This window comes from Octodon degus, unplaced genomic scaffold (genome assembly GCF_000260255.1).
Source record: "Octodon degus isolate 3935 unplaced genomic scaffold, OctDeg1.0 scaffold00176, whole genome shotgun sequence".
In the NCBI taxonomy this organism is placed as follows: Eukaryota; Metazoa; Chordata; class Mammalia; order Rodentia; family Octodontidae; genus Octodon; species Octodon degus.
The window spans coordinates 1,255,480-1,280,721 of NW_004524752.1; the positions used below are offsets into that span (position 1 = coordinate 1,255,480).

General features: G+C 42.1%; 1 protein-coding gene across 3 annotated transcripts in view; it reads right to left on the reverse strand.

Moving 5' to 3' along the window:
• Positions 1-25,242, reverse strand: part of Cacna1e (calcium voltage-gated channel subunit alpha1 E) — a 325,607-nt gene that overhangs the window by 222,437 nt on the left and 77,928 nt on the right. For all 3 annotated transcript variants that reach the window (XM_004643428.3, XM_004643429.1, XM_004643427.1), the window contains exons 4-6: positions 11,197-11,300; positions 9,622-9,774; positions 8,387-8,568 (exon numbers count right to left, since the gene is read on the reverse strand). In XM_004643428.3, coding sequence (XP_004643485.1) covers positions 8,387-8,568; positions 9,622-9,774; positions 11,197-11,300 — 439 coding nt within the window. The remainder of the gene's footprint in view (positions 1-8,386; positions 8,569-9,621; positions 9,775-11,196; positions 11,301-25,242) is intronic.

Genomic DNA, 25,242 nt, shown 5'->3' on the forward strand with positions numbered 1-25,242 from the left:
ATGTCTCCTGCTTTGTCTTTGTTGGCCAGGATTGCCTTTGCTATTCTAGGTCTTTTTTAATACCAAATAAATTTTAGGAACAATTTCTCTAGGTCTGGGAGGTATGTTGGTGGTAGTCTCATAGGGATAGCATTAAATCTGTACAACAATTTTGGGAGTATGGCCATCTTCATGATGTTGGTTCTTCCTATCCAGGAGCATGGTATATCTTTCCATTTTGTGAAATCCTCTACCATTTCTTTTTTCAGAATACTGTAATTTTCCATGAAAATATCTTTGATTTCTTTAGTTAGATTAATTCCAAGGTATTTCATTTTTTGCGGGGCTATTGTAAAAGGTATGTTTCCCTAATTTCCCTCTCAGTGTGTTTGTTATCTGTGTAGAGGAATGTTATTGACTTTTGGATATTAACTTTGTATCCTGCTGTGCTACTGAATTTGTCTATCAATTCCAGTAGTTTCTTAGTGGAGTTTTTTGGGTCTTCCAAATAAAGTATCATGTCATCTGCAAATAATGATATTTTCACTTTTTCTTTACCTATTCTTATTCCTTCTATTTCTCCCTCTTGTTTAATGGCTCTAGCTAATGATTCCAGAACTACATTGAAGAGGAGGGGTGATACAGGACCACCTTGTCCTATACCTGATTTGAGAGTAAAAGATTTCAGTTTTTCCCCATTGAGAATTATATTAGCTGTTGGGTTGTCATAGATGGCTTTTATCAGATTGAAGTAGAGGCCTTCTATTCCAATTTCCTGTAGGACTTTGAACATGTATGAGTGTTTGACTTTGTCAAAAGCCTTTTCTGCATCAACTGAAATGACCATGTGGTTTTTAATTTTTGCTTTATTGATATAGTGTATTACATTTATAGGTGTTTGAATATTGAACCTTCCTTGCCTCCCTGGGATGAATCCTACCTGGTCATGGTGTATGATCTTCTTGATGATTTGTTGCATTCTATTTGCTAGGATTTTATTGAGGATTTTTGCATTTATGTTCGTGAGGGAGATTGGCCTGTAGTTCTCTTTCTTAGTTGCATCTTTCCCTGGTTTTGGTATCAGTATAATACTTGCCTCCAGGAATGATTTTGGGAGAATTCTTTCCTTTTGAATTTCATTGAAGAGTTTGAGGAGTGTAGGGATTATATCTTCCGTGAATTTCTTGTAGAATTCAGCTGTGAATCCATCAGGACCTGGACTTTTCTTTGTCGGCAGGCTCTTTATTACATTCCGTATTTCAATGGCTTTTATATCTTATTTTCTCTATCAGTTTCTTACGGAAATAAATGCATGTTTCTCAGATGAAGAAATATAAATAGCAAATAAGTATATGAAAAAAATGTTCAAAATCATTCATCATTTAAGAAATGCAGGTTAAAATGACACTGAGATTCCATCTCACCCCAGAAAGAATGGCTATCATCAAGAAGTCAACAAGTAACAAATTGTGAAGGGCCTGTGGGGAAAAAGAACCTTTCTCCACTGTTGGTGGGAGTGGAGACTGGCACAACTACTGTGGAAATCAGTGTGGACATTCCTCAAAAAATTAGGATTACAGGTCATATTAAACCCAGTTATTCTCTTCTGGGTATTTTTCCAAAAGAATCAAAAACGTCATACTGTTGCAGGTGAATGAGTTAGAAATATCATAGGCATTCAGACAGGGCTGGGCCCTCAAGGGGACAGTATGGAAGACAAGATGATTTTACACTTTGGGAAAGACAGACCCCTTCTTTGGGCCGGCCTTAAGACAAAAGAGTAAACAAATGCAGCCACATATCTCCCTAAAAACAGGCAACCAGAATTGATATTCTAAATGAGTCTCTCATCTTAAGGATGCCAGCCCGCTACAGAAAAAGCCCCTGTTCTGTATTCATGCCCACTTGCTATGCCCACTTGCTACATTGCTCGCTTCCCTATTTGTCCTGGATTTAATCAATTTTACCTGAGTGACTATGCTTGTAATCTCATTGGTTGACCATAGTTTTGTCCACCTCATGCCCACCTAAGTGAGTTGTCATGTTCTCTACCTTAGACCCTCCTTACTACATGGTTTTACTCCTATAAAAATACCTGGAAGACACAGCTTCTGGGGCAAACTGCTCAGGTCCTTCTTCTGCCTTTCTCTCAAACAGGAGCTTTATTTCCCCCAATAACTACATTCTGCTCTTAATCTCTGTTGTTCCCAAAATTCATTCTTTGGTTTTAGAGAACACAAACTTAGCCCAGGTATCTTTCAGGTTGAATATTTCATTCCCCTGTATCATTACCCCAGTGATATATGTATACCCATGTTTATAGCAGCATAATTTGTAATAGCTAAATCTTGGAAATAACCCACATGCCCATCAACTGAGGAATGGATATAAAAGATGAATTTTTTTACAGCGGAGTACAACTCAGCTAGAAAGAAAGGAAACTCAAGGCCTTTATAGGTAAATGGATGTAACAAGAGACCACACTCTTAAGTGAAACAAATCAGACTCACATGTGCAAAGATCATATTCTCTCCCTAGTGTAAGAAACTGTGCTGACCCACATGCTGATTTTGCTGTATAAAACTTCCCTTGAGAAGTGGGCTCATTGCCAACCCACTTTCAGATCCCCTCCTATCTCCCAGGAGCTATCTTTCTCAATAATTTTTTCCTATTCTTAACCTGCATTGTTCCTTAGAGTTTATTCTTCAATTCTGGGGATCACGAACTTAGCAGGTGGGGAGTTGTACTGTCTCCCTCATATCAGCCTCTTGGCTGTTCTGCAAATGTACGTGGCACATACCCTGCTTGATATCTTCACACTTGCTGCTTCAGCTACCAGGAACACTCTTGCCCCATCCAGTCACTTGGCTCATTCCCACGCTGCCTTTAGGTCTTCATTCAAATGCCACCTTCCCAATGTGCCCTCCCCCATAGCTACACTAAAATGCAGCCAACTTCTCCCTTCTCACACTTTTCTCTAAAACACCCATCACTATCAGATGCACTGGTGTTTAGCTATTTATTCTTCATGTAGTTTTCCACTAGAACAGAAGAGAAGTTTCCTTGGGCAGGGGTTTTCCTGTGTCTTGTTCTTTGTTGTATCACCAAATATCTAGAACACTACCTGGCACATAAACAGGCACTCAATAAATATTTGCTAAATAAATAATGAGTTAATAAGTGAATCTGTAATTACTTATGAATGTAAACAGAAGAGAAGCCTTTGCTGTGAGTTCTAGAAATAGTTTCTCCATCTGTCTACTACCCCTCCTCCTGCCTTGAAGAGCCTGGCAAACAAGATGTACTGCCCACCACTTGGGAGGAATTAGGAGGAAGTTATCTTAGGTCTTTACAAAGCACACACACTTGGCCTCTCAACCTTCAAGGGAAAGGGAGCAGATTAACTTCTGCCATCCACTTCTGCATCCCACGGATTATAGAAGGCACAGGTAAATAGAAAGAGGCAACAGATTCCAAGTGCTGTCTGTATTGCAGGGTCTCAGACTCCTGCAAGGAGTTCAGAAGAGAACATGGGAGGATTCACAGGCTGATCCTGGATATAAGCATCTACAGATTTTACTAATTGTAGACCTGATCCAAGGGCAGCTGGGATGCCTTATCACTCCACCACCAAAAAGTCATCATCAATGTCTGCCACCTACTTACCTAATGAGTTTTGAGTGTACTATAGTAAGCATAGCATATATACTGTCTGAGTATAACCATGGTGTAATATACCCAGGGCAAATGGAAGAGATGACAGTAGATGAGTGAGCAAAGATGAACAGACACATTACCTAGGCTCATGAAACTCAGAACCCTAAGCTTCTACTGCAGATATCACCAAGTCAGGAGCACTTCAAGAAGAGAGTGGTAGCTCTTCATAAGTCCTGGAATATGGCATCATTCCTTTCCAATGCTGATGTATAACACATATAAGTTCTCAGCGAGGAAACCAGCCAACAGATGCTAACCATTTAATAATGTGTAGCTGGAGGAAGGCAACTTAAAAGACAGCCTTACATATTGTGATAGACCAAAAGGTCTCTGAGGAGTGAGTTTTAGAAAGCACCCTGCCTACAAGTTGCTTCTTGCTAGAAGCCAGGGAGGCCTTTTAAAGACCGCTTCTTCCCTAGCAGCTCACAGTGGCCTAGACAGTCACAAGAGCTGTGTAGAAAACCTTACAGGGCTGGAGAAACTGCCCAGTCCCAGGAATTTCTGCATCTGCAAGTGAAAAGAGAAATACCTTCTGCTCTAGAAACACAAATGAAAACCACTAGTCTTTAAGAGAGGATATTTGAGTGACTGCAGACAGGGACTGGGATCCTCTATAGTTTGTGTATTAGTCTTGATATTAAAAAAAAAAGTCAACTAAATCAGCAGACAACACAAAACTAGAATGACAAGGAAGGAAAAGAAATGACTGCGATCAGAATGAGGAAAAAGTTAATTCTCTTGGCCACATTCAGTCCAAAAGAGGGCTAGAAATTAATGCCCCAGCCGCAGTAATATTTGTTGAGTGAACAACATTGATCAGAGAGAGAACTCACTGTGCTAGAGAAGGAACACACATAGGGTTGAAGAGATATAAAATCAATTAAATTAGTAAGTACAGAGGTGAGTTTGCAAGTTGAAGAGGCCTTTGGGAGAGACAGTGAAAGCAGGAGGAAGCAGCCAGCAGGTTAGTCTGCATCCTCTCACCACAGGAGGGAGAGAAGCCAGGAATACAGCTGCAGTTTTACCAAATAGAAATTTTGGTAGGGACTAAATTGAGCTTGGGTCACCCCACATTGCCCTGGCAGTGGGAACTCTCCTCCTTTTTACAATAAAGCATTACAATATGAAGAATTAAAAAACAGCCATATGCAAATGAAATTAATAGTAAGCAATGGCCCTGCAACACAAGGTCAGCAGGAGGCGCTTAGGAAGAGTCTATGCAGCAGGAAAAGGATGCAAACATGAGGGAAGTACTTACACTGGACATAAAAAGGTTAATCTTAGCTGCATAATTGAGAAAACATCTTCACATTGTGCAACCGGAAGGCTGTCCCACTAATTTGGGTTTAACTGGCACCAACCTACATATTTATTGTCACCATTGCACAGAAGGGATAGTTGACTTAGAAGTAAGATCTCCCTTTTTTGGTGTTCTGCATAAGGAAATATAGCAGCTGGGTGAATTGGACTGGCCTATCGGAAGGATTAGATGAAAGGGAAATCGATACAGTTATGTCTGCATCTTTTTGGTAGTGGCAGTGGTAAAGGATCAGAGAGTAACTTTCCGATACAGCATGCTGAAACATAAACATTTGTATATTTGTGTTCATAATCTAAGTTAACTACTTGTTCATAGTTCAGTATGTGTTTGTATGCATATGTATATAATTTTGTCACTCAAACCTTTGTTACTCGGTCAGCCTTAAAAAAGAAAATAGTATTCATGTATTACTGATACGAACTATCTGCTATCAAGAATCTGCAATTGTCAGCCAAGAACCAGACTTTTCTTACCCTCTTCTTTCCATGGCATAAGAACACTGAAAGGAATGGTAGGTACATTTAGCCATGCTATTTAAATTGTTTTCCTCACTCTCTTCAGCATCCTGTCTTCCCCAAGTTGAAATCAGGTAGAAGAAAAGCTTGCATGATGCAACTCAACCATATATTGCAAGCCCTGTCCTCAGCTGCGTGGTGAATGTGCCTTCATCAAACAGCTCCTCCACTGGCAGAGAACCCTGTCTACAACACATGGCCAGAGCATGCAACGCAGCCCTGCTCAGGTCCCCCTTTCAGCCCAGGGCCCCTGCTTAACTGACACCCAGCTGTGGCTGGCTCCCTCTTTTCCTAGGGAATCAGACTTTGTCTTTACTGTTCTGCTTAAAATCAGGTGTCTTTTCATCCAATCTGTCCAGAATCAAAATGGAGCTCTCCACCAAAACATGACTATCACCTGCCTGGAAATCTTGGTTCCATATCTTGTCCTCAGCTCCAGTGCTTTGGAAAGTGATACTCCTTCAGAGCACATGTGAGTTCATTCAGAAACCAATCCTACACTCGGCTATCTCCACATCCCTGGATCCAGCCATGAGCGTGGCAGGAGGCCTTCAGTTCACCAAAATTCAATGACTGACAGGCAGCTGGACATCAGAGAGAGTGAGTCTGCACCTCTGGAAGCTGATGCAATGAAAGAATTTGGAGGATTTCTTGATACTTCTTTGGCAGAGCAAAACTAGAGAGGAGATCAAGTGTTTGGCATGTAGCAGATGTTTAATTAACAGATGTTGAAAGAAAGAGAGGAAAAAATGAGAGAAAAAAAAAGCAGTTCTTTGGCTTCTCTCCTGCATGTCTCGGTGTCATTTGAGCCTTAGCTTAAGAGGATCAACAGATCACGCCTATATCCTCAAATGCGACACTTCTCCTCTCAGACTTTCAATGCATTTATCACATTACTTAGGTGAGTCTACACATATAATTGAAGCACATCATTCCCAGAGCACCACAAGTGACACCAGTCACTACAAGGCCAGCGCTAGGAGGCGCCTGGCTAATCTGAATGACAGGGCCTCGGGACAACCTTCATATCTCAAATGAAGAGTGACTGTGCTCATCAACAGCTGGTGAGGTCCTCATAGTGTTTGGGGGTCACAGCTAACCCCTGGGCATGCTGCCAAGTAGCTGGCACTGGAGACTTTCTCACCCCCTTTGGGAGCTTTAGTATAGCAGCCTGTGACTTTTTGGCAAAGTCTCTCAGTTCTGCCTGGCCCATCCTGTCTGGGGAAGGACGCAGCTTAGCACTGTCATCCTTTGTACCCACAGAGGATTGGTCCAATCCCCACCCCACCCATGGGTACCAAAATACATGAGTGCTCTATTTTCTTATATGAAATAGCATAGTCTTTGAATATGACTTTTACATAGCCTCCCATATATTTTAAATCATCTCTGTATTACATAATTAAGACAATCCATGTAAGTAGTTGTTAGACTTTATTATTTAGAGTATAATTCCAAAAAGAAACAAGTCTATACATAATTAATATAAACACAGTTATCACAGGACTAACTACACAGTCTCTGTCAGCAACAACGTAACAGTGTTTTAGAATATCTTCCATCTGTAATTATTTGAGTTCATACATACACACTCTATGGCCAGAGGGTTGATCATCATGGACACTTACTAGCTACTTGCATGAACATGCCTCACACAATCCTTGCTCTGTGGACACTGAAATCTGCTTACATCTCTCCTACAATGTAGCATTTCTTATTCTCTGCAGTAGAAAATATCCAGATCTCCTCTTAAAGGCTGTTTTGTATAAACCACTCTGTGCCCTATCTACTAAGTTTTAAACAGGTAAATTCAGCATACAAAGACCGAGAAAAGAACAGACAGAAACACAGGCACCTTAAAGCAAAGCCAGGCTCTTTGAGTGTCCATGAGGAGGGAGATTATCCTAAAGGCATCTACTTTCAGGGGGACTCGCTGAAGGCAGAGAAGGCGACAGTCCTTTGTGAGCACCTACCCAAACTGCCTTCCTGACTCTCATTTCATAATTTGGACTCTGTGTCAACCCTTGGATACTTGCTAAAATCATACTTGGGAAGGCAGAGAGAGTGCCTAGTCACCTTGCCTACCTTCTGTTCCTCTATGGAAATCCCTAATACGCCCGACAGGCAGCTAGACAGGCTTGTTGTATAATCCAGTGCAGAGCCTTCCAAATATTTCTGATTACCAAGAGCATGATGAAACCCAGATCTCTTGACTGTACAAAGCTGAAATCAGAATCTAGGGAAAGGCAGTCTGGGAGCCTAGATTTTCAACTAACACACGTGGTGAGTCTCACAATTAGCTAGGTTTCTTATGGGCATGGTGTGGTAGTTCCTCAAAGAGAATGTATATTTAAATGAGTTAGGAAGCTTTAAAAATATGTCAGTGACAGGCCTTCAACCCTAGATATTCTTACTTAATTGACTGGAATCCCAGGTGGTATAATTTTTTAAAGCTCCCACCTGACTCTAATGGGCAGCCAGCACTGAAGGCCACTATAATAGATTCTCACACTGGAAAGAGCTCTCTGAGGTCAGTAACCAAGAACCGTATACTTAGTATCCCTCATTGTATCCTGCCACCAGTTGAGCCAACAGACTTAAAACTTCTAGAACAATCTCATATAACCAGTTTGCTCACATATCCAGCAATGTAATCTCCCAATTGTATGAAGAAGCTTATGCACTTTGACTTAGCAAGAGTCCAAACTAAGGAGGGATGCACATTGCTAAGACTTCTTACAGCTTAGACGCACTACGACATATTCCCAGCCCTTTCAGAATACCAGCCCCAACAAGCCCCAAATCCTCCCTACAGGCCTCGGCCCACCCCCATCCTGTGCACCGTTCTACTCACATTGTACAGCACAGTGGTCCACCCTTCCATGGTGATGCACTGGAAGACGGTCAGCACAGCAAAGAGGATGTTGTCAAACTGGGTGATCCCGTCATTGGGGCCGATCCAGTCCTTGCATTCATAACCGGCTGGGCAGCCTTGCACACCACATGGGTGTGGGGGATCAAATCCTTCTAGAATACCTGCAGACACATTTGGAGGGGTTGAGGGGAAACCAGACGGTGTTTAGCATAGTGGAAATGCCCCCAGGAAACCACAAGACAGACACCTGCTGCCTCAAGCCCCTCTTCTCTCTGGCCTCTCTGGACCTCCCATTGTACACACCGTGTTCAACCCAAAATCTCCCAATCTCTTAGAAACATGAAGCCTCCTCTCCATGTGGCCATTTACTTCTGCAGGCCCTAAACTCCACCCTAGCTTTTAGTGAATATGTAGAACTGAATCACATAAAACGTTAAAAAGTGAAGGTAGAACCTTCTGATTTTCTAACTTAAGATGCCAGGAAAAATCCTGAATTCTCTCTGGGATTCTTTGGGACAGTTACAAGCTACTTGGTTTTAGCTTCTTATTTTCCTGGCATGCATTTCTGGTTTTTAATAAAAATATGGAAGATTTTCATAAAAACATCATACCTATTTGGGATTTTTCAACCTGTTCCCCCACTCCCTTTCCTCTTAGGAAAAAGCAAATCAAATAAAAAGATGAGAATTTGAGGCTTGTGCATCACATTTAACTTCCAAGTGCACTCGCTAAGCTAAGCTTGGAGCTCCCTCAGCTCTTCCATACTAGGTGTGAGTCAAAACAGACAGCAAGGAGCTCACGAGACAGGGCATGGAGAAAATGTCCCCATGCCTCCAGCAGGATCCAAGTCTAACTCTGGTACCCTGGGTCACTCTGGCTTGTGGGCCCAACATGCCACTTTATAAAAGGTATTTATTCAGACAGGTGACTTTTGACATTCGTTCCAATAGCCCTCTAACATAGGATGGTGGAGCTGAGACCACCTGTTTAATATCCCAAATAAAAATCTGAAAGGTTATTTGCTTTGTAATATCAGTGTCAAGTAGGGATCTGTAAGCTGGCTGTGCCTCAAAAGACTGTGATTGGGAAGTTGTTGATTCTAATTCTAGGGTAGGGATAAAACACACTTTCCAACCAGGTTTCAAAATGGCCCCCAAATTACCCCTGTTCAGAGGAGAGGGAAACAGAGAAAAGACAGAAAGCAGCGTCCTTACCTGAATTATTCATGAAGCATGCCCGATGTAATTTCCCACTGTAGAATTCCAAGCCAATGATAGCAAACATCAGGATGGCAAAGAAGAGCAGAAGGCCGATCTGCAGAAGAGGCACCATGGCCTTCATGATGGACTTCAACACAATCTGCAGGCCTAGAGGGAGAAAAGAGAATGACATGGAGTCTGTTTTATAGCCCATGGCAGGGCACACCCTGTTCACCCTGTCACAGGCAGTGTGGGGAACAAACCACTCCACTGGTCCTAAGATGAAAAGAGATCAATCAGGACACATAAGCCAAAACCAAAACCATCATCTCTTCTCTTTCTCCCTATTTCCTTGCTCCCCCGCTTTCCTTGCTCCTTACCAATCCCTGACAAGTTACATGCCTATTGCTGTCCCTCCACTTCATCCATGCTGCTTTCTGGACTTCTCTTTATAGATTAAATTTAAATAAGTGAATAAGTGACTAATTAATGAATATAAGATGTGCTCCTTTCCTGAAGGAAATTAGGTCTACCCTTGCTCAGCTATAAATCCTCTGGGTGCAAGGACACAGCCAAACTTTCCTGTCATGATCTCGGACCCAATCCACCCCTCCACTGTGGGAAAAACACAACGGGGGCAACCACTGTTCAGAAAATACCATGGCTTTTGACCCAAACACTGTTTCTAGACTTTCTTCTAGGAAAATGACCAGGGATTTTAATAAAGAGTTAAGTAAAAGGATATTTGTTGCAGTACTCTTTGCAATTGAAAAAAAACTGGAAATAACATTTTTATTTATAGATTGCCCACTCATATAAAGATCATTAAATAAATCGTGACACATATGATTTTTTTAAAAAAATTTAAATATTTTATTTATTTGGTACAGGGTCTCACTATGCAGCTTGGACTCATAGTAATCCTCCTGTCTCAGCCTCCCCAGCTCCGGGACTACAGGCATGTGCCACCACACCTGATTTCAGTGGCTGGCACAGCATACCTGGGGTTCCAGGGCTGGCATGGCGTGTGGCACTGGGGATCGAACCCGGATCTTCGTGCTTACCAGGAAGGCATTTAGACCACTGAGCTATCTCCCTAGCCCAACACATGAGAATTTTTAAAATCAAGAAAATAAAAATTTTATTTCAGCATACAAAACTAGATAAGACAATAATTCCAACTATTCAAATCGCAGAATAAGGTATGCAAAGACAAAAGCTACACTAAAATGTTAGTGAAAGTTATGCTTACGTGATAGAACAGAGTGGCTTTCAATTTCTTTTGTTGTTTACTTTCCAAATTTTTATAAAGATTTTCTATTATCTTTTAAATTTGAAAAAAAGTTAAATTTTAAAGTGAAACTGCTCTATCTCCACTGTTTATTACCATGGGGGCTTCTTCCTAGGAGAAATTGTTCTTTGCTTTGTTTTGTTTTGTTTTTCTGCACTAGGTATCAAACACATGGCCTTGGACATGCAAGTCCTCCGCCACTGAACTACACCCAGCCTTGTTCATCACGAATTGCAGATTTCCTGAAGCACATGAGTAATAAGTTGCCGGCAGAGCAGGAAGAAGAAGCAAATGCTCACTAGGAATCCCTGACACGAGCTTCAAGGGCCTGAGTACACGCACTGCCCGGAGGGTCCTCAGGTCCACGTGGGTGTTGAAGTGGGTTCCCGCAGTGGCCAGGATGCTGCAGATGGAGACACAGAAGAGGAAAGGTCAGCACTGTCTGGGTGCCTCAGGAGAGCTGGGCTGCGGCAGGCTTGGCCTGGAAAGCACACCCAGCCTGTGCCAGCTGTACGTGGGTGCACCTGAGCCAGCGTGAATCACCAGTGGTGATAAGTGCAGTTAAATTTAGCCACTGGGTTTCAATTTGCAGAGAAGGAAACCTCATCCTCATACCAGGAGCCTACTCCCAGTCCGGCACAGAAGTCAAGGTTCCAACATCCATCCCATGCCTTACCCCGGACCTTGCTTCTTGCCAAGCTCCTTCCCTTCTTCCTACCTCTCATTTTTTTGACAGCAAAGTTTTCATAGATTCTTTTGTCTCCTGACTCGTTCAATGAATTCCTTTGAGTTCAGTACAGTAAAGGAGTAATTTGCTCTTGTCTACCTTGATACTTAGAATTGCTGCTAAACAAATCAATCACACTGATGCTTATGATTGGGAATAAGCTCAGTGGTCCTCATATGTGATCAGTAATCTTATATTTCCCACCAATCACTTCTTGGCATGAACTGGGTTCCTTTGCTTCTGTTTTTTGTTTGTTTGTTTGTTTTGTTTTGTTTTGTTTTAGTACAGGGTCTCACTGTGCAGCTCAGACTCATAGTGATCCTCCTGTTTTCAGCCTCCTCATCACTGGGATTACAGGCATGCATCGCTACTCTCAGACTCAGTCACCAGCTCAGCACACCCAGGGGCGGGACCAATGAGGCATGAGGTACCAGGGATTGAACCCGTCCCTGTGCTTGCCTAAATAGGCTCTTAGTCTGCTGAGTTGTATCATCAGCCCTGCTTCTGTTTGTCCCACTTCTGGTAGCCATATCCAGAAATGCATACACAAAGAAATTAAAATCTAGAAGAACCCATTAGACTGTGCATGCCAACTACCTTGTGTTTAGGAGACTCTACATTGCACACAATCTTGTTCACATACTTTGGGGAGACAAAGGTACATGCACACTTTTGAATGACACAATGGAAAACTTGCAAGTGTAAGAACTGGTTTAGATCGTAGCTGAACTTAAGAGCTGGGCAACCTGATACAAGACCCTCAGCCTCCAGGAGCCTTTTCTTCACTTACCAGGTGAAGGGTGAGCTAGGTGTAGTGATGTAATCCACTGAACCTGGGAGACTGAGGCAAGGCAAATGCCACAAGTTCAAGGCCAGACTGGGCTACACAGTGAATTTAATGCCAACCTTAACTACAAAAATGAGACCCTTTCTAGAAAAAAACAAATACAAACCAAATAGTGATATCTATCATAGCCTAGTCATAGAAATAAAGTGACAGGAAATTAATAGTGTTCTATAAATTATAATGTGCACAATTGATATTGTTTCTGGCACAAAGATTTCTAATTTTAATTAATATCATATTAATTTAAAATTTGCTAGCTTTAATCTTCATTCTGTGAGATAACACTTTTTATCTCTCATAACCTCTCCAGGACTAGCTTAGCTACACAGATCCACTGAGAAATGAGGCACTCATAAAACTTGCTTTTCTATTATACTGAAAGGAGGGCAAGAATGGTTTATTTCACTTAAATGTTTTTGATGGAACCATGGTGAAATATGGAGAGTATAAAAGAAGATACTTGAAGTACCTTCAATATCTGACATGTCATCAATACTGGCAGGAGAGCTGCGTGAAAGATTCATGCGCAGTGGCTCTGGGAAGCAGATGCAGGATGAACAAGTACCAGTAATGCAGATGTGGCACAAGATAACCTCACAATGGCTGGGAATGAGAAGCGCTGACCACCAAGGTGATGTAATGCGTGTTCCATCCTCAACAGTATTCAAAGACACCCTGCAGAGCCACCATTAAGTAAAGAAGGGGCCCACACTGGATTAAAAATTATTTCAGTGCCCAGTGGAGAATTTTTTTAACTTTAAGATCCTACAATTCTATGTTCATACCACTTCAAAATAAGACAGACACACAGACAGACAGACAGACAGACAGACAGACAGACAGACAGACAGACTTTTGCAACTCTTAAGGACCTTCTGGAGCGGCACAAGCTTTCCAAGTCTTTCCTGCCTCCCCTGACCCAAGCTCCCACACTAGCCTCTGAAAAAGTTACTTAGAAGCTCCAGCCCCTGGCACTGCTTTGACTCTCTCTTCCAGAACCAAAGAAAGAAGTTAGGGTGGTATGGGCCATAATAATTTCTAATAAATGTGGAAAAACTGAAAGAGAAAAAAAGAGCAAGGAAAAACATAGAAATAGGACTGAAAATAGGACAAAAGTGTTTTGGAGTTCTGTGGGCTTTGTGTTTTGTTTTTGTTTTTTTTTTGTTTTTTTTTCTAAGAATCAGGAGAGAACTCAATAAAGAGGGAACTCAAGGAGAGGTGTAGTGGTAGAGAATCATGGGAAAATGGGGTCATTGTTCTGCTTCCTCGTCTGCTGAAGAGCAGGCTTCCAGCACTGAATCTCCTCTGCCGCCCAGGTGCAAGACTCTCCTTTTACTGTTTCTTACAAACACAGTGTGAAGAATCTGCCCTGAACAGAAACTAGAGTTCTGTTTCCTAGGATACCCAGACACACATGAGATGTTCTTTTATATTATACAAAGAGCTATTGGAAATGAAAATTTCCTCCTCAACCCTGAGTTTAACAGCTGTGTCTCAGAACACGGAGGTAGAGACAGAAGGATGAAATTAAAAAGCAAAGAAGACTCAAAGGTAAGGATAAAGGAAAAAAATAGTTACAAGGAAAAGGGAAAGAGAATGAAATGATACGAAAGTGAGCAGTAAAAACATAGAGAGAGAGAGACAAGAAAGGAAGAAGAGAAAAAACTGGTGGAGAAGTAAATGTAACAGAAATGGGAAGGCCTCCATGGAAAGAGAAAACAACATCAAGCTAACCTCAAAGAGAGAAGCAAACTACAGTATGTGTTGCGGGGGCCTCACAGAGCCGCCACGAGAAATGGTCATGCTTTTGCATGGTGAAGCCTTCAGCTTAACCAACGTACCCCTCAAATTTTCCCAAACCCAACTGAACTGCAACTAGGATTATGCATCCTGTGGTCTTGCACTTTCTTGCCTCTTATAGAATTTTTTTTTCTCTAGTGCAGGAGAGCTATGAAGAAGACCTATCAGCCATTAGCTGCTCCCTGATTGCCACTGCTCGAAATCCTTGAGGGCAGGGATTACAATGGACTCTTAGAGGAGCAATGGGACTCAGGGGGAGATGACAATAATTTTTTTAAATTTATTTTTATGTATTAGGTACAGGGTCGCGCTACACATCTTGGACTCATAGTGATCTTCCTGTTTTCAGCCTCCCCAGCACTAGGATCACAGGTGTGTGCCACCATGCCCACTTGGTCTTGGTGGCCAGCTCAGCATGCCCAGGGGTGGGGCCAGCATGGCATGGGGTACTGGAGATCAAACCCTGATCTCTGCACTTGCCTAAGCCAGTACTTAGTCCGTTGAGCTAGTGCACCATCCCAGAAGATACTAAAATGAAAGAAAAGGGCCCTACTGTATGCTTCCATAAAATGCTGTGCCTACCTCTATAACTACCCTCACTCCTCTTAGAGAAATTTTGCTTTCTCATCTGTTTCTCTCACTAGATCTGAAACACCTCAAATGGAGACCCTGCCTATGTTAGTTACCCGTCACTGTGGTGAAACATCTGTGTTAATCAACTTGTAAAGAAGATTTATTGGGGTCACTGTTTCAGAGCTATCACTCCAGACTCACTTGCCTCCCCCCCCCGCATTGTTTTTAAGCCTGGGATGAAGCAGAATGTCATGGTAGTAGTGCATGGCACAGGAAACTGCTAAAAGCATGGTGTCTTGGAAGCAGAGAGAGAGGAAGGCCTGGGATCCTGATATCCTCTCAAGGTCACATCCCAGTGACATAACTCTCTTCTGTCAGATCCTGCCTCCTAAAAGTTTACCATATTCCAACAGCACTACAGACAGCAACCAAGCATGCAACCAAGAGTGTGGACCACGTTTAAGATCCAGGCCATAATATTCTCATAATTGTCTTGTATTCTCCAAACCAAGCCCATGTCTGGCAAATAAGAGATGCTTAATAAATAGTTGATGGATTGAACGTTAACTGTACTGATAAAATTAATAAATCTGTTGAAGCAGAGATCCAAAGGAGAGAGATGGTGGAAAAATCCCAACTTGCTGATGAAATGAGAAGAGTAAGACAGAACAGTTGGGACACTACTGGGATGTTTCAGCATATAGAAATGTTTCAGCATGTAGAAGCACACAGGGAATCTATCTTTCTGCATTTAGAGTCTAATAAAGATCTTCTACTATACTTGTAATAGTTCTGCTCCCAACCAGTTCCCACAGGATAATATCTGCCAAGTTCTCAGTAGGACTGTTAGAAAAAGGAGGGAAGGACAAAAAACCAAAAGTAAAGAGATTTACCCTCCAGTAAAACCTAAATATTAAAGTATAGACAGTTCAGCAAAACTATACCAGACCCAAAGCAGGAGGCTAGAGATAGACACACAATAGGAAACAGCTCTTGATAATCTAATAGAAATAGACATAAAATAAATCACTACAATACATCATGAAGCATCATAACAGACATACTGAGCTTCTACTTTTTCCCCAAAGCAGAGGATACCTGGATACCAGATTCAGTCTGACCATCACTCACACAGACAGCTCGTCAGGCTCATAGTCAAGCTCAGAAACTGTTTCCTGATAGCTCAGCCCTGCTTCTAGTGTTCCTGCACTCGGTTGTCAGCAGGTAAGAAGAAAATGACACAGTTTTGATGACGCGGCACTAGCTCTTCAGTCAGGGCCTCTGCTGCCATAGCGCAGCAGGACAGAGGATGGAGTACAGTGAAGAACTGGAGCCCAGTCAATTTTCTCCTAGTTGTCATCCAAGAGACTCTTTAATACTGCACTCCCTTTGACATCGGGGTCCTTCATAGCCCTCTTAACCACCCACGTCTCGGTCTTTTTTCACAGATGTGATCTATTGCTTACTTCTATGCCCCTAAAACACCTCGAAATAGAGGGCTTAGGTTTAGGATTGCCAGATAAAATACCAGACAACATTATGTGGTATAACAACCATTGTTGAATTCCTATTATTTTATTGAAATTCTGCATCAGTTTTAACTTTTTTTGCTGTTTTTTATTTTCTTTCAAAATAAAAATAAATGGCCTAAAAAAAAAAACACAAATTGTCCAGTTAAAATTGAATTTCAAATAAACAATAAATAATTTCTTAGTGCCATGTTTATTTAATACATGGGATTTTCACCATTTGTCCAATTTCTGAAATTCAAATTTAAGTGGGCCTCTTGTATTGTTATTTGCTAAGTGTAGCAACTATGCTAAAGTGGTTCCATATTGTGGATCTGGACTGCCCCCCAGAAGCCCATCTTTGAGAGTGTGTGCCCCATACTATGGCACTAATGGGAGGTAATGAATCCTTAAAAGATGAAGCCTAGTAGAAGGTCTTAGGTCATCAAGGGTAATCTCTTAAAGGAGATTGTGAGTCTCTCTCTCTTTCTCTCTCTCTCTCTCTCTCTCTCTCTCTCTCTCTCTCTCTCCCTCCCCTTCCTCCCTCCCTCCCTCCTTCCCTTTCTCTCTCCCTCCCTCCCCATCCACAATCAAGAGGGCTGCTTGCTGTAGCCACGGTCCTACCACAATACATTTTCTTCCCACAGGTCCAAAAGCAATAGGGCCAAATGGTGTTACACGGAAACATCCAAAACTGTGACCCAAAATAAACCTTGCCTTTTGTAAAATTTGGTTATGTCAGGTATCTTGTTACTGTAACCAAAATCTGACTAACACAAATGCTGACCAGGAATTACCAAGTAAAAAGTTTCCTTCTTAGTTGATGCATCAGGCCTTAAAGAAATATGCAAATATTCTGAGACTAGACACAAGCCAGAGGTCTTTTAGTACTAGCCCTCAGGCTGCCTCCTGAGCTCCAGAATCACCTGTTTACCTCCACCTGTACAAATACTCAGGGAGAAATGCAGTAGCTTTTTTTTTTTTGCATTAGCTTTTGATAGGCCAGCTGTTCATTAGCATCTGTGAAAAAAGACTGATTAACACTAGCAAAGGGTGTTAGGTGTTTAACCAGCCCATATATAATGAAGAGACCAGAAGGGGGCAGGAAGAGATCGACAGTACCCCTCACTATTTCACAGTTCGTTTTCTCAAGCTCACTGTTTCACAAGTTTTCAAAAACTATTAATCTAACTTATTTATCATAGATTTTTCACTATATTGCAGGATTTTGCAGTATATGTATGTTGTTAAAATTACATAGGTTTATGAGTTTAGAAAATGGTTAAAAAGGGGCCAGGGAGATGGCTCAGTAGAATAAGCGCTTGCCTGGCAAGCACAAGGGCCTGAGTTCAATCCCCGGTTCCGCCAAAAAAAAAAAAAAAAAAAAAGTTAAAAACATTAGAAGTGTTTCTAAAAGTGTGGGAAAGGGTTATAAGAGTGTGGGAAGGGTTTATAAGGCCTTAAAATTTATAAATACTAAAATAAATATAACGTTGCTACTTTGCTGATCTTCACTTATCACAGGGGCATCTGGAACATACCCTCCATGATAAGTGAGAGACCACTGTAAAATTAGATTCACAGCAGAGTGCAGTCACAATGTCACTCCCATGGGCAGTCCACATACTGAATGGCTATGTCATGAAGAAGCATTCTACCTACGGCTTCTTCCTTCATTTCTCTTACTACCGCACCTCTAGTGAGGCACTGCTTTCTGGCCTGCCTTCCTCAAGCACCTCTTGGGTTCACCTCTTGCTTCTCAGTCTCTCACCTGCCTGAACCACCTCCCCTTTGCCTTTTCTCCCCACCTAAACAACAATTCAGGTTTCATGGCATGGGTGCAATTCTTCCTCCATGTTGGCTAGTCTATTATTCAATGACAATTCACTTATGGTTCTGAGAAACAAATAAACTACATGCTTGTTTATGAATCTCACTAGTTTTAAATTCCAGCTCCATCACCTATACTAGCTGCTGGACTTAGTGATTGCCATTCTAAGCTACAGTTTTCTTATCTGTAAAACAGGTACAGTGCCCCACTAAAGAAGGTTGTTGGAAGGATTAAAAAGGATGATGCATATGAAATTCAACACATAGTACTGATTTACCACATTGGTTCCTAGTTATAAGCAACAGAAACAGACCCAAGCTCCCTTAAACTGTGAACAGCTCTTCCCCTACAAGAACAAAATGTCTAAAGTATTATTGACAAGATATCAGAAGCTCACAGAATTGAAGTGATATTGAAAGATTAGGTTAGGAAAAGAAGAAAGTAGGAGGCTTGTGCAGAAACAGCCAGGTCCTAACACATGGAGCCTATGACTGGCAAATAGAACTTCACACAGGTGAATAGGATCCAGAGATAGCGATCATCCTGACTTAGCCAGGTTGGCTGTAAATGCAATCATAAAGTCCTCACAAGAGAAGACAGGAAGATCGGACTAGAGAGAAGACCACAGTGTGAGGACTGAAACAAGATGCTTGCTGCCCGTGATGCTTACTCTGAAAATAGAAGAAGGGCCCTTGGGTCAAAGAATGCAAGAAATGCAGCTCCAAGACCTGGGGAAGAAGAAGAAATGAATTCTCTTAAGTCACCTGTCCTGCTGAGCCCAAACAGACTGCACTAGGAGAGCTCTCCACCACCCTCAGGGTGAACAAGTCCCTCACAAAAGGGGTCTTCAAAGGAGAGATCAGGGGCCAATCGGGAAACTGGATGAGGAAGAGCTCAAATCAAAAACAATGTCTACCACTACAGCCTGGCTGGAAGAAAGCACTTGATACATAACTACTGCTGAAGAAGAAGAGAAAGGATATATCAATTTCTCATCTATAAAATGAGGTAGCCAGAGACAACAGGACCTCCTGAATGCCTGCAACTCTGAAGCTGGCTCTCAGACTGTGAGCTGAAGCTCACCCAGGTGGTGTCACTCCTGTGGTTTACCACCCTCTCTCCTTCCTCTCAACAACCTGAGAGCTGCTCAACACTCAGTCATCAGAAGTCAGATAATTAGTTGATAGTTAGGTCCTCACAACTCCTCAATGGCAGGGATTGCCTTCACATTTCTCTGAGGCAAGAGCAGTGCCCAAAACCACTCCAATTTCAGGATAAGTGGATACACCGTGTTGGAGCACATGGCTGGGAACCATGCACAGAGGCTTCTAGAGAGCTTGGCTGGACCACAGTACCTATCTCATTGGAAACTCAAACTGAGGAAACTTTAACCACACATGTAAATCACTAAAATGTATCCAAAAGTCCCTTGAAGTATATATGTTCTATTGTCTATTTCTCAAACATAACTTATTGAAAGTATGATTTGCTTTGAGAATCTTTTTGGAGCCTTTATTTCATTTTCAAAACAGCCAACTTGACCCAGATATCAGAACGTATGTATTTGAAGGAGAAATGAGACTAGAAAAGGAAAATCAGGGATCAGCCAGCCCAATTTCTTCTTTGTAAGCAACCTCCCCTTCCTCCCCACTACTTATTCTGGGGCCCTAAATAGCCTCAGGTTCAGCTTCATCCCAGAGTTCAGGGCCCACTCCAAAACCACTGGATACTAGGGGCTGGGGAGATGGCTCAGTGGAGTAAGTGCTTCCCTGGCAAGCGCAAGGGTCTGAGTTCAATCCCCAGTTCCGGGAAAAAAAAAAACAAAAAACAAAAAACAACAGCACTAAAAACACTGGATACTTATAAAGAGTATGCATTGCTGTTATAGTACAGAACAAGATGAAGACAGCCATTGTCCTAATGAAATTTGATGCAAGAGATAGACATTAAATAGGTCATAGTTCCAGCTGGAAAAGGAAGACTCAAAGGTAAAGGTTGAATAGTCAGATGAAAAGGCGGAAAGAGCGTCCCTGCACAGGGAAGACCATGCGCAGAAGGCCCAGTGGGGGAGAGGAAACCAGCAAGCTTAAAAAGCTGCAACCATGCTGGTACAGCTGGAACCTAGTAAGCCAGGGGAAAGGTCTGGAGAACTGGAAAAATATCACAAGGAACACTTTATAGAAAATATCAGTTAATCATACTGCTACTCTGAGCTCAAAAGAATTTCCTTGATTGAACCACTGGTCTCACCTTCTCGCCAGCCCCAACCCCAGTTGCTTCAGACATGTATTGATCTTCATCTCTGTACCTGAATTAGTGTCACCTTCGAGCACCCCAGGCCCTCTGGGGACTACTGCTTCTGCTTGCCTCTTCTATAACAATGTTTCCAGACAACAGAGCCATCCTGAGGCCATGCATGCTCCAGAGGTCAGCATCTCCACAGGTCCTTGTGTCTAAGCAAATCACCCAGTGTGCTAGGTAGTGACTGATTTAGGAATAGACAGATGATGGAATTCAACATTTTATACACTTAAGTTAATTTATGGTCAAACTGGAGCACAAACTGGAGCACAGATTTTCTTCTTTCTTCTACTTCTTTGTCTGCTTCAGAGACAATAAACAATAGCCAAGAAGCTCTAATATTTCTTGGGAGGATTGGAAAAGCAAGGAGGGTCAACTTGCCCTTTCTAGTAACAAAGAGCTGTGCCACTTCTGGAGGGGAGCAAGAGGCTCTGTCTTAAACAAAAGTAAGGCAACCACTTTTGGAATTTAACAAGGGGTTCCCAATTAAATTTCAAGGAAATTTTAATCTATAGTCTCAAAATATATCTTCTGATGAAAATAAAAACCTTGGCCTAAACTTTCTTTTCTTCACCACCAAAGGAGGGGTTCAAGTGATGGAATATCAAGGAGAATTTGCTGTGTCAACACTAGGAGACAAATAATTCTTTGCTGGAGAGCTGCCTTATGCAGGGTAGGATACTCAATTGCATCCCCAGCCTCTAACTACAAAGTTCCAATAACAGGCCTGCTTCCACCAGCTGCAACGAAATGTCTCCAGACATCCAATACCTTCCGGGCAGCAAAAATCACCCCTCACTGAGAATGGCTGCTGTAGGAGATCCTCTCAAATAGTAGCTCCTTCACACTGACCAATGCTTGGTAGTTGAAGAAAGGACTGGCATGTGTTTTAAAACTAGTTCCTGTTCTCCCCACAAGGGGAGAAGGTATGAATGCACAGTTCCTCATAGGCAAAATGAAGAGATTGCCAAGATGATGCCACCCACAAATCCTAACTCTGAGGGACAGCAAGCACAGATGACCTACCAGTATAGGGGCCATCAAGCTAGATCCCAACATATCTTCCACGGAGGCCTTAATCCAAGAATAATCTCCACAGATTATGAGAGATGAAGAACACAGACATGCACAAAGAAAGGTTGTATTTTCTTAACTTCAGCATAGCAGAATCAGATAAAATGGCTCCCAATGTCCTGGGTTCTTTTTCTTTTCTGACTAAGTTCTAAATTATTCCCTCAGACTCACCAAGGAGAAATGCCGAGGATGGGAAGAAATTCTATCACAGTCACTCAAATTCAGGTGATGATAACAAAGAAAAGAAGAAAACTGCCTTGTTATGGTTGCACAGTTTACACAGCCCTGTCCCATGCAGATAGCACTGTCCCCATTGTACATGTTTGAGAGTTAAAGCTCAGAGAGAGGAACTGCTAGCTCAAAGTCACTGAGAGAGTTTTCTGAGATGCAAACCCAGAAATTTAGATTCCAACATTGAAGTGCTTCTGGTAGCTACAAAAGATAATATCTAATAGCCAGAAATCTATCCCAAAGGTGCATCTACTTGACAAATGCTCTCCTGGATGACCACAGAGATGCCCTTCTGCAGAGCCTTTAAGGTCCTATGATTGCAGTATCATATGAATGTTACCAAAACAGTGCTTTTGAGAGTTGGCACAGAAGGAGAATTGCTGGAGAGGGAAATCCCACATTATAAGAACTCACTAACATAAATACATGTTCTTGGAGTTGTTTTTCTAGTAGTGGTGAGGGATTTCTGTTGATCCTCCGCCCACATACTTTTTCTTCCCAGGTTCCCCTCAGGACCTGGAACAAACAGTTGTGAGATGGCTAGCCAGAAATAGAGCAGAACCCAGCTAATAACCCAGATGGCGGTTGAGCCCCTAGTACTGGCCTTACTAGGAGAATGCACTAATGAGTTTCACTGCCAGATTTCAGAGAGTCGCTATGGAACCCACGCTACCATGCAGAGTGGCCACCTACTGCTCCTGCTGCCACCAGCCCCATACCCACTCTGCCCACCAGCAGTACTACAACCCTGTGGAAACTCCCCTCAACTGCAATGTTCCAAGTGATAAACTGCAGGCTACAGTTAACAGGTTCCAGGCAGGAAAGAAGTCCTTGTCTCTATCTCTGGTAGGGAATTAGTTTGGGCCAATCTCCTATGAAGCAGCGGAAGCCATAGATAAAGGGTTCAAGCACTACTGTCGTCCACGTTCTCTTTCACAGAAGAGAACAGGCAGCAGCGAAAACGCAGAACATAACTGATCCCCCGATAAGTGAGAGGGTTTGAGAGTAGGACAGAAATCTCCAGGAGCTGGAACTGCAGCCCGTTCCTCCAGTTCCTGAGGCTCAGGATGTCCTGATCTTGCAGTGCCCTGGATCTGGGAGATGCCCTGTCCTGGAAAGACCTCAGCTTGCTCAAGTTAGTCCAAGTCAGCTTTCTGACACTGATAAAACCATTCACCTCTCTCATCCAGATAGTATCATCTGGAAAAGAAACCAAAGTAGAAATAGATACAACTGGCTTAGCCAGACCTACAAGAGCTAAGAGAGACACAAGGTAAAGAAGGACAGAATCCAGAACCTTGACCCTGGCGTGGAGTCAGTATACCAATTAGAGAATTGCAAGGTTGTTTGTTTGTTTTTTTTTTCCATGATATTCCTTTAGCAAGTGGCTTGAGATACTCAAACAATGCACCTTTCCATCTTCTGCAAGACTAAAACATTAAATTCACTCACAATCTGCAAGGGAGCCAGAGACATCTTCCCAAATCATCACACACCTAAGAGTTAACATTGGGTGGTAGGCTGGCCAAAGGCATAGTCAGTGTGGAGGGGGAAAAAGTCACCCAAGTAATGAAGTTCGACTTCCTCACCGTGTTGTGAGGTGCAATATCTTTTTCTCTTCCCTCCTTTGGCTGGCTGGGAAGAAACCTGGCTTACAGAATCTGAATTTATGAAACTTCCAATCAATGATTCTTTCAGACAAATCAGAGATCCATAAATTTAGGAAAAAAATTTATTTGTCCATTGTTCTACTTTCCTACTTCTGCCTACAAGGCCTAAGAGATTGATTTGTGTGACAAGAACGTGCCATTTTTCTTCTAGCATGACAAATATTTAAAAAAAAGAAAAACCTAGAGAACTTCTCATACTTGCCTAGAAGATAAATCTACAATCACAGGTTTGATGAAGAGGCATCCATAGAGTTATTATAAAATACCAACCATCTGTAGAGCCCCAGTGTAAACCAGATCATTTGCCAGACAAAACAGAATTTTTGTCTTTTTTAAAGTCGTCAAACCAAAACTCATTCTAGTACTTTTGAGTCCTACCACATCCATTACGACCTATTTGGAATGTAATAGAAGTGCAAGTAATTTTAATAATTAAAGCACTATATACATCTATGCAGGAACTGTTACCCAAGTCTATTTGACAGTGATATGCAGTCGCAAAATAAGTGACTTTAATTATACTTTCATTGTGTATAAATAAACTCATGCATTCTTGGAGGAACCAAGCAGTTACTCCCACCATAGGAGAGTTAAGTGGCATGGCCATTTTCCCAGAGAGGACATTTTTAAAGCACCTTTCTATTCATAAGGAATAATACAATGCATTTATTAATAATGGCGTCTAGACGAAGAGATTGCGGCCCCATCCAGAAGGGCTGGCACCCAGTGTCCGAGTGTAACCGAATGGCGATGTTCTCAAGTTATTTTTAACATTGCTCACTATGCAGATTAGCCCATGACCTCTGCTCATGAAAGAAACCAGGCTGGGACCGAGTTAATATTTTATGAAAATACTGGGAGCAGCCAAGCCCGGCACTGAGCTTCACACGCTCTATAACTGACCCTGTAGAGACAGCCATGGAATCAGTCACGCTGAAAGCAGGCCAGAGAAAAACTATAAGTGAATAAAATATTTGGAGAGAAAGGGAGAGATATTGCAGCATAACGTTGTAGTTGTTCTATGTTACCATTAGTTGTTGTTGTTCATCTCTCATTATGCCTAATTTATGAATTTAACTTCCATCATTGGTATGTAATATAGGAATGTATATATATATATATATATATATATATATATATTCCTCATAGATAAGACAGGACTACTATATTTATTTGTGTTTATCTGTTTTTTCCATTAAAACGTATTTTTTTCTATTGTTAGAATAACTATGCTTTTGAAGACAAGGCTGTTCGCTCTATCTCCCTAACCCTCTGCAGGTGGTGACATGAAGAGCAACTCACTCCTCTTCAAGGTCTGTGCAGGGGGCCTCCATACCAGATGAGGATTTGGGCGTAGGGGGAACAGGAACCAAACCATGTGAGGCTCTTACAGCTGTGCTAACAACCACACAACATGCTCTCACTGCTAAATTTCAAGTATAACTAAAATTCAACACATGTACAAAAAGTCTCCAATCATCATTGTCCCTTCCTTAAAGCCTTTTAATACCAATGTGGGCTGAAGTCTTCTAAAAGAAGCAGGCAACATCTTTTCGTGTGCTGCAGGAGATCCTTCCTCTGATGCTCTGGATCTCATGCCCACCAGAGTCCAGGCTGAGAACCCCACCCCCAACTGTCTTTTTCTTCAACTCTGTGCCATTTATTGATATAGCTCTTCCCTGCACCTCAAAGTATACCGCTTCATCTCCACTGCACTACCCAGCCTCTGGGCCTGGTACCTACTTTCACCCTCCACCTCCTCAGCCTGCAGCCCCCTGGCTTC